The sequence below is a fragment of the Nicotiana attenuata genome, unplaced genomic scaffold, assembly GCF_001879085.1.
Source record: "Nicotiana attenuata strain UT unplaced genomic scaffold, NIATTr2, whole genome shotgun sequence".
NCBI lineage: Eukaryota > Viridiplantae > Streptophyta > Magnoliopsida > Solanales > Solanaceae > Nicotiana > Nicotiana attenuata.
Window position 1 is genome coordinate 19186 of NW_017672687.1, and position 17832 is coordinate 37017.

At 38.0% G+C, this 17832-nt stretch overlaps 2 protein-coding genes and 1 non-coding gene across 3 annotated transcripts; 1 reads left to right on the forward strand and 2 right to left on the reverse strand.

Annotated features, from left to right (window-relative positions):
• Nucleotides 1-1308: 1308 nt before the first annotated feature.
• Nucleotides 1309-4383, reverse strand: LOC109214117 (oxygen-evolving enhancer protein 1, chloroplastic-like). Its single transcript, XM_019378005.1, has 3 exons — nucleotides 4100-4383; nucleotides 2498-2699; nucleotides 1309-2067 (listed from the first exon to the last, which is right to left on the reverse strand). The coding sequence occupies exons 1-3, from the start codon at nucleotides 4325-4327 to the stop codon at nucleotides 1511-1513; spliced, it is 987 nt and encodes a 328-aa protein (XP_019233550.1). The 5' UTR covers nucleotides 4328-4383; the 3' UTR covers nucleotides 1309-1510.
• Nucleotides 4384-4774: 391 nt separating this feature from the next.
• Nucleotides 4775-4848, reverse strand: TRNAI-AAU. The gene has a single exon. It is a non-coding gene; the product is annotated as a tRNA-Ile (tRNA).
• A 2008-nt stretch (nucleotides 4849-6856) lies between these two features.
• LOC109214115 (mitogen-activated protein kinase kinase kinase 3-like) lies at nucleotides 6857-7336 on the forward strand. Its single transcript, XM_019378003.1, has one exon. The coding sequence runs from the start codon at nucleotides 6857-6859 to the stop codon at nucleotides 7334-7336; it is 480 nt and encodes a 159-aa protein (XP_019233548.1).
• Nucleotides 7337-17832: the final 10496 nt, after the last annotated feature.

Consider the following 17832-nt stretch of genomic DNA (forward strand, 5'->3'; position numbering starts at 1 on the left):
TTAAGATAAATTAATACAAAAATTGGACCAAAACTGTTAGATTCATCTGAGTGGGTATAGGATGCAGTTTGGATCTACGTGAAGCTCTAAGGATGCTTAAGCACATCATTGCTTTGGACCAGACTTGGTAGATTTACATAGGCAATTATAAATTTTTTATTAAAGTAATGATTGGGCGCCCATCACTAAATTTATTTTTCCTTTTCTTTTGAAATTTTTATCGGCGAGCACGTATAACTTTGAAATCTTGGATCGGCCACTGCATTCTTTGAGCAGAGGATCTATTGGAAACAGACTCTGTATCCCCACAAGAGTAGGGATAAGGTTTGCGTGCACACTACTTTCTCCAGACCTCACGATGTGAGATACACTGAATATATTATTATTGTTAGATCGGCCACTGATAGGACGAATCCTTCTCCTTTACATTGTGTAAGTTAGGTGACGTTGATTTAATAGCATTAGCATTTTCTTTAACTGTGAATTGGATTGTTGAGAACCTTTCCCCCAAATTAAAAAGAGGTTGAAAACATAGGAGATAGGATCTTCTTTTTTCTCAAAATGTGATAATACATGGGTAATTACTAAGATACTCCACGGATAAAATACGGTGTTGGTTGTCATTGGGAATTTTTTGGTCAAGAATCTTCAAGGAAAGGGAAGAAACTTATTGTCTCTCCGGAATATACTTTGAAGATAACAAATTAACCAGTCGAGGGAGTCTGTGCTAATTTGCAGGTGCAGAACGTTGAAACACAAGGAAAAATCACCGAATTGCGTGTTTACACCAAGTCATATTAACTTAGCATGATTAACAACTTGTTTGGATGGTCGTTACATATTATTTCATAATGTATCGTATCTTATTGTATTGTATTGTCTGTATCGCTTGATGAATACAATATTTGGATAGATTATATCGTTTGCCGTCATTTTATGATTTCACGTACCAGCAATATGAAGAATAAACTTGCAATATTATAAATAAAAATCATGATACGAGGTAAACTTATTATATAAAAAGATAGGGTAAATGATAAGATAAAATTATTTAATAATAATAAAGGGTGAGATAAGAGAAAAAGACGAGGTAACGACGCGACGACACCAAATTGGTCGTTACATAAAGTGACACATTTCGTCGTTACGTAACGACAGATTTAACGATACGATAAAATAAAATTCAATTAACAATCAAAACAAACATCATATTTAAAGTAACAATACTATACAATACAATGGGTAACAACCACCCAAACAAGCTGTAAGTGATTTAGTGAACTGAATATATATATTAATTTACCATAGTTAAGTAAGAATGTAAATTGATTATTCATAATGAGTGCTTTGTACTCTGTCATGAGTTAAAAGGATTTGCAACTCACTATATCGCATTGAATTTCTCTTTCTTTTCTTTTCTTGATAATATACATTAAGATACTTGTCTCTATGATTGTTCAAGTTCAACCTCATACCTTACAACAAAATCCAAACAAAAACTCTAGAGTCTCTATGAGTCAAGTTGTGCATACCAAATACCCTGGATTTTTACATCTTTAGGTACCTTTGCTCCCAAATCAGTATCAGATGGCTGAATACTCTCAAATACACCAATCACCTCACCAGTCTCTGGCTTGGTGTTAGTAACACTCAAAGTAATTTTTCCTGTTGAAGATGATGTGTTCTTTACATTTTCCTTCTCAAGTTCCTCTTCATCTCCTCTACCTCCAGCGGGCAATGCAACAGCGTTATCATAGCCGGTTGATCCACCTCGTCCCTTTGGGTCAAGGAACGACGAACCTCTGTATGATGGCACGAGGAATTCACCACTAAAGCTTTCTGGTTTACCACTAGCTGCGAGTTGTTTGATTGTAAAAAGGAAGGGGACACGCTCGCCACCAGGAAGTTGAACTGTGACCGCAGCATAATCAATTCCATCTTTTTCCTCGAACTTAACATTGCCATCGGAAGATACTTCGAATGGTCCTTCAATCTCATCAAGAGTGTAGGTTAATCGGGTCATAAGCTTGGTTTTCTGGAATTCTGGTGGTGAATTCTTGCTCACTCCTGTTAGAATTTAAATAGAATATTAACAATTGGAATAAAAGCTAAGACAACAGAGAGAAATTAAGTTAAGAACTAAGGGATAATAATAAAGTATACATTCCTATTTATAGGCGGATTTAATTGACATATATACACTAACAGTGTAATTTAACATGTTATAACATATTATCTATCTTATTTTCCAGGCTACTACTTTCATCAATATTGAGCAGTTTACCCTAGTTAGCTTTTAAGTGACTTATAAGTGTAAAAATTCGTTTACACTGTCGATGTATAGAACTTAAACGCAGCCTTTCATTCCAACACAAATTCAAGAAAATCTTCCACTATTTATTTGATCGATAAATTGTGAAAAAAGTAGAACTATATACTCTAACATACAAAAGGAATAGGTTAAATTAAACATGGAATTACAATTATTCAATAATACCTTCTGCTTTGACAGTGAATGAAGTTGGCTCTAAGCAGAATTTCTTGGCATTGTATTTGCCAGGCTTAAATGCAAAGGTTTCAACACCTCCTTCAATGGTTGGGCATTGGTTAGCAGTTCCAGTTCCCTTTACTTCCATGTATGTCTTGCTTTGAATTTCGTCAAAGGTCAGTCTTTTTGGAACTCCTTCTGCATTTGCTCCCTACACAGTTAAGTGTAACAGACTTTAGGAATTTGTCGCCAGAAAATATAATTGCAAAAAAAGAATAACATACACTTTGATAGTGTTAATCACTGTCCTAAAAAAAATTCTGCTCCGACTATTTTTGCTGTTGACAATATGCCAAAAATCCTTCCGGATTACAAAGTCAAAATGGAAGAATTTGAATTTCCACAAGAAAACATAGTGAGTTTTCCAGAATATTAAGAAGAGAAGAATGGTTAAGCAAATCTGATTGTGGTTACATTTTGGAGGGTTTCCAGCATCAGGGGCGGAGGCACCTCATTGGCGAAGCTACATAGCCCCAAGGGCTTCATCGAAAATTTACACGGTATATATACGTAAAATATTAGATTTTAGTGTTATATTATATAACATATATTGAACACCCTTTATTGGAGAGTTTTTATACTTCTTTCAAGTTTGAACACCCTAAATGAAATTTCTGACTTCGCCACTAAGGCACGTTGAGCCATCCGACACCGCTTGGCTGGAAATTTTTATATATATATATATATATAAAATCTGCAAAAGGAAATATAGTCTAAATCTAATAAATGGCACAACTTGACATAACAACTATAGTGGCCCGTTGGTGAAGCAATCTAGTTTCTGTTTGTAGTCAAGCGTTCGACTCCCACGGTGTAAACAACTTTTTTTTTAATATTTTAGTATTCTTCTGGAATTTTTTTGAAAGAAGCAGCGTCCTATGGATTCGAATGGATAATGAGCTATTGAGTAAATGTTTGCTGCCTTAAATAGATTTTTTTTTTTTTAGGTAATATTTGTACTGAGTCTATTATGAATACATTTTATAAAAATAAAAGTTCGTGGGGGAGAACTGTATTAATATATTTGAATTGTGTTTTCTAAATTATGATTTTATTAAAGTAATATCTTCATTTGTACGCCTCTCTAAATTTCGACATCACTTACGAAAAATTTTGTGTACGCCCCTGTCCAGCATGCAACACTAAGGGTAATTTTCCAGATCAAAATCAATCGCATATTATGCAAAAGAGAAATATTGATCGATTGTTGTTGAATCACTTGATTAACATAGCTAAAAGTTTAACCAGTTAAAAGAGCATACTTTTCATTACTAATTGTAATATGTCTCAACATGCCTTCCAAGGGTGGGCGTGATTATATTTCATGGCCAAAACGTGTTGATTTTAACCTAAAACCTCTTATCTGGCTCTAACCCGTATTAAATTATGTGATCATCTCATTCAAAATTTTAAATTGACAGAGAGAGAGTTCACTTTTAATGACAATACTTAATTATGTTATGCCTCAGCAATTCCTGACCTAGAACACGACGCAGGGTTTGTAGTAAGAAAAAAGAATGGCTGAATTTCGGGTAAAAACAAGCAACTTACTGAGACAACAAGGGCAGAAGTGGCAAGAGCAAAGCCAGCAACTTTTGCAGCATCACTACACTTCTGAGCCAAGTCTTTAAAATCAACCTGCAAAGAACAAGTCAGCCTTGCTGTAGCTGGTTCAACACCAAATGTTTTGCTCACACTTTGAGAAGATCTAAACTGCAGATTGTTTCTAGATGGAATAACACCAATTAGAGTAGCAGCTGCTTGTAGAGAAGCTGCCATTTTTTAATTAATCACAGTTTTCTGGTCCCCAAACCTCGGTGTTTCTGCTTATTAGAGAACAATATGCTAAGGGTGGAGAAATTATTTTAGATAAGAGATAGGATAAGGTCTTCTTTTATTGGTTGGAAGCTTGTTACGTGGCAAGTTAGTATTGAGAATAAAGATACTCACTTCTGCAAATTAAAGTTGACAGGAAATAGATGGACCAACAACGATATATTTCACTTCAGGAAATAGAATAACAAACAAATAGCAACATATAATGGCACAAAAAACAATATTCATCGTGACATTCAATTTTGGGAATTAATACGGTAACTAATATACAGAGAGATTAAGTACATTTTGCTTACTCAGCACGAAGGATAGAGTGATAGTCTCAGTGGATATATACAGAGAAATACAGTAGTCTTTTAGCCTAAAAGAAAATTCAGGGGAAAAAAAATATGGCCCATGCAGGTCTCGAACCTGCGACCTTCGCGTTATTAGCACGACGCTCTAACCAACTGAGCTAATGGGCCATTTGTTTTGTTGTTCTACACGTATATTATTTAACCATTCAGGATACCAAATTTTGCGATTTCTACTACGTATTTCCAGATCCACGCTGTCAGAAATCTACAAGAAAATCCAATATTATCATTGAGGAAATATCGTTTTGATAAAGATTCAAGGTATTAAAAGAGATATACAAGGCAACGAGAAGAACAAAATACGGGAAAAGCTAGTGATTCTAGCAAATCAGTTAGAGGGTGTCTGAATTTACTTTTGAGCTGGTAAAATCAGCTTTTAAGTTTTTTTGGTTAATTTTTTTCATTGTTTTACAAAGTTAAAAATTATTTAAAACAAGCTAAAATTATTGTTTTTGACTTAAAAACTATTTTTGCTGAAAACTCATTTTTTTTAAGCCAATCCAAACGGGCTCTAATACAACGGAAGTGGAAAAATTAACATAAAAAATGGGAATCGCAAATTTTGGCAGCAAAGCCAAGTAGATAGTACTAGTACCAAGGTTTTACCGAAAGAAACACTATCCCAAAGTTGTGAGATAAAATTAAATAACCTGTCGAAAACTACACTATCCCAAACGAGAACTCAGTTTTACTCATCTTTCAGGCTAGCTTTACATTTGATCAATAAGAAGTCTATAAACCAATCACGAAAAGGAAAAAAAACAAATAGGCTGAATTATCCCACAAGTGCATGTGTATATGGGTAAAACCGGTTTTGTGGTATACCCTGGTCTCCGATATGATAAGCCAAGCTCGAGATACGATAACAGTGGGCCGAGAACGAGATAGAGGTCTCATCGATTTGGAGTCCGGGACCACAACGCCTACCCTCGAGGATATCGGGGTCGTGACTCGGGATCGATCCTAGCTTTGATTAATTTCGAAGGATGTTGTCAGGTAATCAAGTCCGGCCAACAGAAGATTGTGATACCGTGGCCGACCGAATATCACGGCGGGGATCTCGGCACGTATCGATAAGAAATCGGCAATCGGTTAATTAGAAGTTTTTTACCTTTTATAAAGTTGTACCTAAAGTAGGACTCCCCTACTATATAAAGAGGGGGGAGCGGGGTTTGATATTTCAGAAGATACATTGTAACACGTGTTCAAAGGCAATATATTATCATTTTCTCTGTTATTTAGCTTTTTTCACTGGTTCATCAGCATTAATAATAGCAAGCCCGGATCGAGGGCGAACAATTTCACTAAGGCTGAAACTGTCTCATTCGTGTGGTTTGAATTCATTTTATCTCTACTTGCTCAATCTTATCCAATTTATAGTTTTGTGTCAAATTAATCCGCGTATCCTTCAAACCACTTACAAAATCAATTGTTATCCGATTTTGAGGGTAAACAGTTTGGCGCCCACCATGGGGCTAAGGAAAATAGTGGTTGTTTGATACGAACCTCTATAACACACCTTATTTTACACTTGTTCTTTGGAGTATCTTTGATTTCATGTTAAAATTGGAAATGTCAAACTCCCAGACTGCCCCTTTAAACGTGAATGCTGAATCCAGCCACCAGGGCGAGAACAACAACGTGGCACCCGGTAATGAGGTGCCCCCGTCGACCACAACGGAGTTCCGGTTGCAGATCCGGTCGACACTAGCTCGCATGTGGCCATCAATGAATATTTGCCTAACGATCCTGAGAACAACATTCGTAGAGAAGTCCGATCGGTTGCACAAAATACACACGGCGGCGAAGATGATGGGATCAACTTGTGGTTGACATCTTCGAAATGTTACAGGCTCAACATGCTGAAATAGCCTAGCTCTAGAATCAAAGATGCGCCCCGAACAGGATTGAGCCCGAGTCGTCCCGAAAAGTAACCCGCATAAATGAACCGATCTTGGAGAGACCAAATGAGAGGGAATCGGGGACTAACCCCGAGATCATAAAGATTCTATGTGTATCAACTCTTAAAGGGTATTCAAGATGTTCATAAAAAGGGTGGGTTCAATGTGATATTAAACCTGCTAATATTTTGGTTTTCAATGCTACTGAACACGACATGCACAAGTTGAAGTTGGCTGATTTTGGATTGTCATTAAAAGTTGGTGATGGAATGGCATATATGACTGGAGCTCCGTTGAGCAATCGGGGCAGAGATGATGCGAAAGCTTATGATATATGGTCACTAGGATGTACAGTGGCAGAGATGATGACTGGGAGTCGCTTTTGGCTTTGTCACGACACTAAAGATTTGCAATGGCAGATTATGAATGAAGACCCTATAATTCCAAGTAATGTTTCTGAGATTGCTAGAGATTTTCTATACAAGTGTTTCATAAAGGACCCTCGAAGAAGATGGACAACCGAACAGCTATTGCAACATCCTTTTATTCAGCAAGCTTTATGTACTTCTAACCTGATGCCTAAAACTCAAGGGATGATAGCAAGGGTTAATCCTTTTGTTTGCAAACTTCCAATTCCAGTAAGTGAGAAGGACTTCATCAATTCACTCTTTGAAAGTAGTTTAAGGATACAATGAAGCGAGTAGTTGGGTACCCATCTTAAAACGCATGCCCTGAAATTCTCTCTCTTCTCTCTCTAAAAAGAACCAACGGCTCTTTCTAAAGCCAGCGTCTCCTTTTCACGCGCCCACCGATGGACCCGCAGGATGGCGCCGTTCTGACGCGTCTGGAAGGTCAATCGACTCCATCTCACATGGCGAACCAACCCTTTGAGCTAAGTGACACAAAATTGACCTATGCTACCAAAATCATCTCCTCCTCGAACACTCCGAATCCTCCAAATCGCCATGGCAGACACTCTGTCGTTGCAACTCATACTACATACAACGGAGTGCCGGCGGTTCTCTTCAAAGCTTCAGACTACTATGGTGTTATGGCTGAAGAGTGCAAACTCACAATTGTTGGCCGATTCCTAAAACCAAGGCCCCAAATTGACAAAATTAGATCAAAATTCAAGGAGCTAATCTCGATTAAGGGTTCCGTCAAGATTGGGGTGTATGATAATTACAATGTTTTTCTTGATTTCACCAATGAAGACAATTTTAGTACTTTTTGGTTTAGAAGAGTAATTGAAATCGAAGGGCAGCAGATGTGGCTCCAGAAATGGTCACCGGATTTCAAGCCGGAGGAGGACCTGCCTATTGCTCCGGTTTGGGTTCTCCTTCCTGGTTTACCTTTTCATATGCACATATGGAATTATGTTAAACAAGTGGTGAGTATAATTGGTACTCCCCTTGAAATGGATTTGGCTACTAGAGGAAGAACAAGGCCTAGTATGGCCAAAGTGAGAGTTGAAATTGACTTTCTTAAGGACCAACCCAATTCTGCTTATGTTGGAAAAATATTTGACGATGCTCCTCAAAAAGAATTTGTACAAAAAATTGAATTCGAAGGAGTCCCTAAATATTGCAAATTCTGTCGAAAACTTGGTCACAATATAATCAATTGTAGAGCTTTAGAGAGGAAAAAGGCTGCTGAAAATAGAGTTTTAAATGATCAAAAAACTGCTGATAATCAGGGTGGAGAAAATAGAGTTTTGGACGCTCAAACACCTGAAGAAAATCGGATGAATACTGTTGCAAATCAGAATGGGCAAAACACTGAATTTGACTGCCAAAAAGTTGATGAAACTAGAAAGACTAGTGATGAACGTCAAAAGCTTGATGCAAAGCAGACTGGACGAAAGAATGATGGACCAAGCCTAGCTAGACAGAATTCTGTCTCAAAACAGAATGAGGAAAACAGAATTCTCATACATCAAAATTTTGTATCAAAATAGAATGAGGAAAACAAAGGCATGAGAGAGTGTGGCCCAAGTCAATTGAAGCACAAGAATGGAAATGAATCTGAAAATTACCAGCAACAATTTCCCAGCAACATCAGAGTCAGATCCAAAAGGAATTCTAAGAAGAACAAACAGAGGAAACTTCCTAAGAAGAAAGAAAAAGTTACTTTCAAGCCCGTGTTCAATCTATCTTATGACTCTAATGGGAGAAAGATGCATAACAAGGTGAGAACCTTGGATTTACAAAGTTTCAAAGATAGCAATCCAGATATGACTGTGAATGTGCAAAAGCAGTCAACTGAATTGAATGAGGAAGATCAAATTGGAGTTTTTACTAATAAGGCTCGATCAAATACCAACTCAAACAAGCAGGAAAAGACTCATAACACGGAGATATACTTGTCTGCCCAAAATCTGAACCAAGAAAGTATTGTTGGTGTAACTGTGAGTGCTCAAGAGAAGTCCACTAACTATAGAAAGGGGGACCAAGGTGGAGCTGTGTGTAACAAGGCTCCCTCGAATTCAAACACAAACAGGCAGGAACAGAATGGTTACAACAGTTTTAGGGATACCAAAGAAGATCAGTGTCACGACCCGGATTTTCCCGCCCTCGGGAGTCGTGATGGCGCCTACAAGTGAAAGCTAGGCAAGCCAACCAACTGAACTATTTACCTTGTTTCCATTTTTAATCCGATAACAGTTAAGAGCCAACAATTAGATAACAACAGAATTGAATAAGCGGAAGGCTGCATTGTAAAGTTTTAAATAATACTGCTAATACCAATCCATAACAAAATCTACCCAAGACTGGTGTCACAACTTCACAAACTGTCTAAGAGTACTACAAATAAAGGTCTGAAAGAAATAAATACAGCACTGTCTCTGGAAATACATGAAGGAAACAGGAATAGTAGATAGATGGAGACGCCAAGGCCTGCGGACGCCTGCAGGACTACCTCGGGTCGCCTAATGAACAAGAAACAGCAAATCTCACTGCGGTCCGAAGTCTACAGCACTGGGATCTTTACAAAAGAGTACAGAGTGTAGTATCAGCACAACCGACCCCATGTGCTGGTAAGTGCCTAGCCTAACCTCGGCGAAGTAGTGACGAGGCTAGGACCAGACTACCAAATAAACCTGTGCAATATAGCGTACAAGAATAATAGGAAGCAGATAACAATGATGACAATAATGATCATCTAGTGATATAAATAGCAGGCAACAAAAACACCATAAATATTGCTCAACGAATAATGTACAAGTGCAATCAATTAATCAAGTCCTTCAACTATAAATATCTTTCAAATATATTTCCTTCAAACAAACATCTTTCGAATAAAACTCTTTCGAGTAAAGGTCACATTTTGATGCCTCATTTCATAATCATAAATAATATATATTTCCCCCGGCACCTTGTACCCACAGATTTCTGTTTCACATTGCGCAACAACGTTCTCAGGTTACTCAGTTCATAGGGTCCATAATCCAATTGAATTTAAGAATGTTCACGGAGCCTCATTTACTTAACAAGAAGTAGAGTACAACTTCTAAACCCATTTGAAACTCATCACGAAAAGATGAAGTTATTTTTAGAAATCGTTTGAATAAATAAAGTACCATGTTTCAATTAGAATACAACATCAAATGGATTATTACTTTTACCTAGGGATTTGATAAATTAACTTAGTAGAATTCCTTCTTAAGTAAAGTACAACCGCAAACGGTTTAAGGAAAATTTAGTTGAGAAATTAATTGAGTTAAAAATGTAACAGTTGTTGAAATTTGAAATATTGAATATATATGAAACAAATAGGGCGAGGTATTGTCAACACTATGAATTCCCACACAAAGGATCACAGCCGTAAAGGAATCTAAACCATTAAAACACTTGAATTGATAACAACAATTACAACGGAGACAAAATAATCATGGAAGGAGTACAGCTCAACACAGAGATAACAACCGGGGATCTCCCAGGATACCGTCCTGTAGTCCCCAAGTATAAATATCCAGTGGATCTCCCGGGTGCAGTCCCGTAGTCCAACTCATAATGCGCGGGGATCTACCGGAATCCCGATCCGTAGTCCCAAATGTAAATACCCAGTACTGGGGGAATCTACCGGGTGCATTCCCGTAGTTCCATATAACTATGCGGGGGGATCTCCCGGGAATCTAACCCGTAGTCCCAAAGTAAATGTGCAGGGGGATCTCCCGGGAATCTAACCCATAGTCCCAAAGTAAACAAACAAGGGGGAGCTACCGGAATCCCACATCGTAGTCCCAAAATAAATACACAACGCAACCAACAGAATCAACAGTTACATCACAACAGAAGGACTGAACATCACCGCAATACATATAACAACAATAAATGACAATAATACAAGGTAAGACAAGTAAATCAACTCATGGGCTGTAAATCACGAGAAAATGGTAGAACCAGCTCAAAGGAATAACCACAAAAAAGAATACTGGCATAAAAAGAACAGTTCAATAGCGGGAAAACTAACACGTAGCAACGATCCCACAATATACAAGTCAATAATACGAAAATCAACACGAGTCAAGTAGTTATGAAAATATAACGTGACAATAGGAGAGCCAAAACTCTTTAGTTAAGTCAAATAGGAGTCACACTAATCAAAGTATAAGACTCACGGGCATGCTTGACACCAACGTATAGATACTCGTCACCATGCCTATACGTCGTACTCAACAAATAACACATAACAATTATGACACAACTCCTAATCCCTCAAGCTAAGGTTAGACCAAAACCACTTACCTCGCTTTGCAACCAATTCAAATTCCAACAAGCCTTTGCCTCGCGAATTCGTCCGAAGCTTCAAATCTAGTCATAATAATTCAATATATCCCAATATAAATCGTACGAATTAATTCCATATGAAAATACTAATTTTCCAACAAAAATCCGAAATTAAACTCAAAATCGCCCATCGGGAACCACGTCTCAAAATCCGACAAAACTCACAAAATCCGACAACTCATTCAACCACGAGTCTACCATACCAATTTTACCAAAATCTGACATCAACTCGACCCTCAAATCTTCAAATTAAACCAAGAGGGTTTTCAAGATTTTACCAACCAAAACCACCAATTAAATGTTAAAAACAACGATGGATTCGAGTAATCTAACCAAAATTGAGTTAAGAACACTTACCCCGATGTTTTCCTTGAAAATCTCTCGAAAAATCACCTCACCCGAGCTCCCTTGGTCCAAAAATGGAAGAGTTAGATGAGTTTGGACTTTATTCTGCTGCCCAGGGATTTGTTCTTCGCGTTCGCGGTCCTCCTCTCGCGTTCGCGAAGAACAAAATTTCGAAAAATCATTTTCCAAACTCTTCCCGGATAGCCTCTAGTATAATGGCCATAACTTTTGCTTCAGATGTCCAAATGACTATTATAATATATTTCTAGAAACTAGATTCAAAGCGACTACAACTTTCGTTTTTGAATCATCTCAAAATTCATTGTAGGTTGAGAGATATGAGCCTCCGAAGTAAGACCTGCGCAACAGAATTTCTTCTTCTTCGCGAACGCGAAGACCAAAATCCCAGAAGCCAAATCCTTCTTCGCGAACGCGAAAGGACCTCGCGGACGCGAAGAACAACACCAGATACCAGCTTCAGCTATTGCAAAACAGCCCGAAATGATCCGAAACCACCCCGAAACACACTCGAGGCCCCCGGGACTTCAACCAAACATGTCAACCAATCCTAGAACATCATTCAAACTTGTTCCAATCTTCAGAACGCTCAAGACAACATCAAAACACAAATTTTACATCGTATTCAAGCCTAAGAATTCCAAAAACTCTCAAATTACACTTTTGATCAAAAAATCTATCAAACCTTGTCCGAATGACCTGAAATTTTGCACACAAGTCACATTCAACACTACGAAGCTACTCCAACTTCCGGAATTCCATTCCGGCCCTCGGATCAAAATCTCACTATCAAACCGGAAACTTCAAATTTCCAATTTTCTCAAAAACGATCCGATTCAGGTCGTTTCAAGTCCGTTTCTTACCAAACTTCAGAGACTTATCTTAAATCACATATAAGACCTGTACCGGGCGCTGGAACCAAAATACGGGCCTTATACCGTCAAGTTCTAATCAAAATTCATTTCCAAATCTCATAGAAATTTCCAAAAAATAATTTTCTTCAAAAATTTATTTCTCGGGCTTAGGACCTCGGAATTCAATTCCGGGCATACGTCCAAGTCCCATATTTTTCCACGGACCTTCCGGGACCGTCAAATTACGGGTCCGGGTCCGTTTACCCAAAATGTTGACCGAAGTCAACTCAGTTGAGTTTTAAAGCTCTAATTCACATTTTAATCCATTTTTCACATAAAAACCCTCCAGAAAATTATACGGACTGCGCACGCAAGTCGAGGAATGATTAATAACGCTTTTCAAGGTCTTTAAATATCGAGATAATTATTTAATTTAAAGATGACATTTTGGGTCATCACAATCAGCAAGAGTCTATTCAAGATAATGACAGTACAAATGAAACGGAGGATCTGGAAAACAGAAAAAAGGAAAAGAAAGCTCTTTGTATGAATGACTATGTCAATGAGTCAACCAGTGTGCCTTCATAAATTAAAAACCTCCCTGGGATAGATTTTGTTGTTGATCTAAACATGGAATCCAAATCAAAACAAGACAAATATGTTAATTTCCAACAAATTAAAGTAACCTCCCCTAATAGGGTGATAGTTATGGTCCCTGAGGAGCAGCTTCAAACAGACTCGAAGGAGGAATCCTTTCAGATCATAAGTGGCAAAGATAAAAGGAAGAAAAAAGGAAAAAAGAACAAAAGAAAAGATACTACACCTCCTAAAGGAGGACATTCATGCTAACCTTGAATATTATTTCCATGATAAATGCTATATTTTGGAACATTAGGGGAGTAAATACCAAAAAAGCCGTACCAAGGCTAAAAAAAATTGATTTCCATTTATAAGGTGGAGCTTGTTGCTATATGGAACCTTTTGTAAATATCAATCAAATTGAAAGGTGCAGGAGATTCCTTGGATATCAACGCTGTATTTCTAATACAAACGGTCAGATTTGGATCATGTGGTCAGGCAACAACATGACTACTATATTAAACAACCACGATCAACAACTTACTATCAAATTACATTATGGGGCTGCCAACAGTGACCTCGACATCACAACAGTATATGCTAAATGTACTCCTGAAGAAAGGAGAGAGTTATGGAATAGTCTAGAGTTAACCAATCTTCAAGTGAATGGTCCACGGTGCATTGGAGGTGATTACAAAGTCATTTTGGATCCGGATGAGAAGAAAGGTGGCAGACCTCACAGAATGAACAAAAGTCTAGAATTCAGCACTTGCATGGATAACAGTGGTATGATGGACTTGGGTTTTGTTGGACCAAAATACACATGGTATAACAATTGGGAGCCAAGAAGAAGAATATGAAAGAGATTGGATAGAGTTTTTGTCAATGATGATTGGTCCCAGATTTTTTAAAACAATATTGTCAACCACTTTGCCAGAATTGGCTTTGACCATAGACCTATTCTAATTCATTGCAACGACACTAATCAGCAGGGGCCTAGATACTTCAAGTTTTTTGATTTTTGGACTAATCAACCTACTTTTCTACAGGTAGTTGAAGAAGTTTGGAGGAATCATGTCAATGGAAATCCTCTGTGGAGACTTCAACAAAATCTTAAAATACTGAGCAGAAGATTGACTCAATGGTCCAAAGATGACATTGGCAATGTTTTCAACCAAGTTCTATACTGGGAAGATAAAATGAAGGACCTTGAACAAATGGATCTTATGAACATTAATGATACAACCAGAACTGAACTGAACAAAGGACAAGCTGAGTACATTAGATGGATGGTATGCAGGATGACATTCTCAGACAGAAAGCTAGAGTGAACTGGTTTGAGGAAGGAGATGCTAACACTAAATACTTCTATAGCACCATCAGGGGGAGAAGGAGAAGGCTGAAAATTCTTAAAATCAAATACCATAGGGGCCACTGGATTGAGGGGGATGCTAATATTGGTAAGGCAGTTGTCCATCACTTTCAACAGTTCTTTAACATCAATTACCACTACAATGAACATGATATCATCAACTGTATTCCTCAATGTGTAACTGATGCAGATAATGAAAGTCTCACTGCCATTCCTGATATAGAAGAGGTTAGAGATGTTGTCTTCAAGATGAGTCCTGATAATGCAGCAGGACCGGATGGATATAATGGAAAATTCTTTCAATCCTGTTGGGATATCATTAAGGAAGATATCACTGATTTTGTTCAAGCTGTTTTCAATGGCAGGAGCCTCGCTAAATTTTTTTTCTCATACTTGTTTAGTTCTTATTCCTAAAGTTGACTCTCCTAGTAGTTTCTCGGATTTGAGACCTATTAGTTTGAGTAATTTTATAGCCAAGATTATCTCCAAGATCCTTTCCAGAAGGCTGAATCCTATTCTTGGAAAGCTTATATTAGAGAATCAAAGTGACTTTGTGAAAGGAAGATTGATCAGTGAAAATATCGTTTTAGCTCAGGAGATTGCTCAGGGAGTGAACAAGAAGAATAGAGGAGGCAATGTTATAATAAAACTTGACATGGCAAAAGCTTATGACAGAATTTCCTAGACCTTTCTGATAGCAGTTATGAGGAAATTTGGTTTCTCTGAAAATTGGATTGACATGATCTAGGGGCTTCGACAAGATATATGGTACTCTATCATTATCAATGGGGCTAGAACAGGTTTTTTCACATCTACTCAGGGCCTCAAACAAGGGGATACCTTATCCCCTTCTTTGTTTATTATTGGAGTTGAGGTTCTCTCTAGATCTCTTAGTGCTCTGAATGACTTTATTAGCTTCACTCCTGGATCTGAGAGGTCCGATGATCAATCATTTAGCCTATGCTGATGATATTGTTATATTTTGTGGTGGAAACAACATGACTCTCAAGTTAATCAAAAAGGCTATTGACAGGTATGAAAAGGCTTCTAGGCAGAAAGTTAACAATGATAAGAGCTTCTTTATTACAGCCCCTCACACCTATGCCGCAAGAATCAATAGAATTAGAAATGCTACAGTTTCCCTTTCTCTTATCTGGGATGCCCTATTTATTTTGGGAGGAAGACTAGCAATCTTTTTGACGGTATGCTCTCTAAAGTCAAGAAGCTTAATGGATGGCAAGCCAATATGATGTCCTCTGGAGGGAGAATGATTTTGATTAAACATGTCTTACAATTCCTCCCCACATATATCCTATCTGCTATGAACCCTCCTAAAGGAATTACTAAGCTCATGGAGAAACACTTTGCAAACTTCTTCTGGGGTACAAATGAAGGTAAAAACAAATATCATTGGTCTTCATGGAAGAACCTTTGTCTCCCCAAAGATGAGAGAGGAGCTGGTGTCAGAAAAATGGAGGATATCATAGATACTCTTAGTATTAAAAGATGGTGGAGATTCAGAACTCATCCTTCCCTTTGGGCCAACTTTCTCAAGAATAAATATTGCAAAAGAGCCCATCTAGTGAAAAAAAAGCCAAATCCCACTGATTATCATATTTGGAGAAACATGCTCAAAATCAGAGGCAAAGCTGAGGAAAACATTAGCTGGGAAATACAGAAGGTAATTGTAGCTTTTAGTGAGATAACTGGACAGGTAAAGGTGCATTAGCCATGATCTTACAAGGTAGTGGGAGATCTTCTAAAGTACAGGTTAAAGACTTCATGAATAATGGAGAATGGAATATTGGCAAACTCAACGATGTTCTCCCTGCGCATATTATGGATAATATTGTTCCACTGGAAATAGGAGACCCAAATGAGGATGATTTCCCTGTTTGGACTATGTCTAATGATGGAAGATTTTCTTCTAACTCAGCATGGCATTCTATTAGATTCAAGAAATAGAAGAATAGCTTCATAAACAAAATCTGGCATAAATCTCTCCCCTTTAAAATGTCCTTTATATCTTGGAGAATTTTCAAAAATAGACTACCATTTGATGATGTTATTTGTAGATTTGGTACTAACATTATTTCTAGATGTTCTTGTTGTTCTTCTGTGCAGGTAGAAACAGTTCGACATGTCTTCAATAGTAGTGAAGCTGCCATCTTCATATGGAACAACATAGGAAATACATTTGGAATCAAACATGTCACGATCCGGATTTTCCACCCTCGGGGGTCGTGATGGCGCCTACTCGTAGAATCTAGGCAAGCCACGGAATGTAGAAATCTTAACTCATTTATTTTAATCCTTTTTAACAACTTAAGATAAACAGGTGATCAGCATTAAAATAATTGCGGAAGATGAAATCAAGCGGAAGACTTAGTCAAATTAAATATTAAAATTAGTACAGAAATGCCAATATATGCCTCTACCCAGAAACCGGTGTCACAATAACCACGGACTGTCTATGAGTGTTGCATACAATGTCTGAAAAAAAGAAATACAGTCTGTCTCGGAAACAAGTGAAAACAGAACATAATCATAGATAGAAGAGAGTGTCGGGCCTGCAGACGCCTGCAGGACTACCTCGGGCTCTCTGGCTAGACTGAAGGCTGGCTCCCAGGGTGCTACTGCCCAAATGCTGCTCCGGTATCTGCACATAGTGCAGAATGTAGTATCAGCACAATCGACCCCATGTGCTGGTAAGTGTCTAGCCTAACCCCGGCGAGGTAGTGAAGAGGCTAGGACCAGACTCCAGATAAACCTGTGCAGTTATATAATATACAACGAAAAATAGCAGGAATAAATAATTTAAATGGGAGGGAATACATGCTATGGGGAAGAAGGTCAAATCCAGCAGGAACTTAAAAGAAACATGAGAGAACAACTCAGAATCTACAACAAAACAATAATAATTCTGTTGCGGCGCGCAACCCGATCCCTTATCATTTAACACTGTTGCGTCGTGCAACCCGATCTAATATAATATTGTTGCGGCGTGCAACCCGATCCATATTTAGTATTGTTGCGACGTGCAACCCGATCCATATTTATAATATTGTTGCGGCGTGCAACCCGATCCATATTTATACTATTGTTGCGGCGTGCAACCCGATCCATATATTCATATACCTTTGGCAACAACCATACTAAGAGTCCCGGCAAGGGATCAACAATAAACTATACTATCCCGGCAAGGGATCAACAATAAACTACACTATCCCGGC

Bases quoted from the DNA above. Each gene is read 5' to 3' on its own strand.
- LOC109214117 (XM_019378005.1), bottom strand. From the start codon at position 4,327: ATGGCAGCTTCTCTACAAGCAGCTGCTACTCTAATTGGTGTTATTCCA. The intron at 2,700-4,099 runs GTAAGTTGCTTG...TTAACTGTGTAG, and splicing joins CTTCTGCCCTTGTTGTCTCA to GGAGCAAATGCAGAAGGAGT. The intron at 2,068-2,497 runs GTATTATTGAAT...AAATTCTAACAG, and splicing joins ATTCACTGTCAAAGCAGAAG to GAGTGAGCAAGAATTCACCA.
- LOC109214115 (XM_019378003.1), top strand. From the start codon at position 6,857: ATGCACAAGTTGAAGTTGGCTGATTTTGGATTGTCATTAAAAGTTGGT.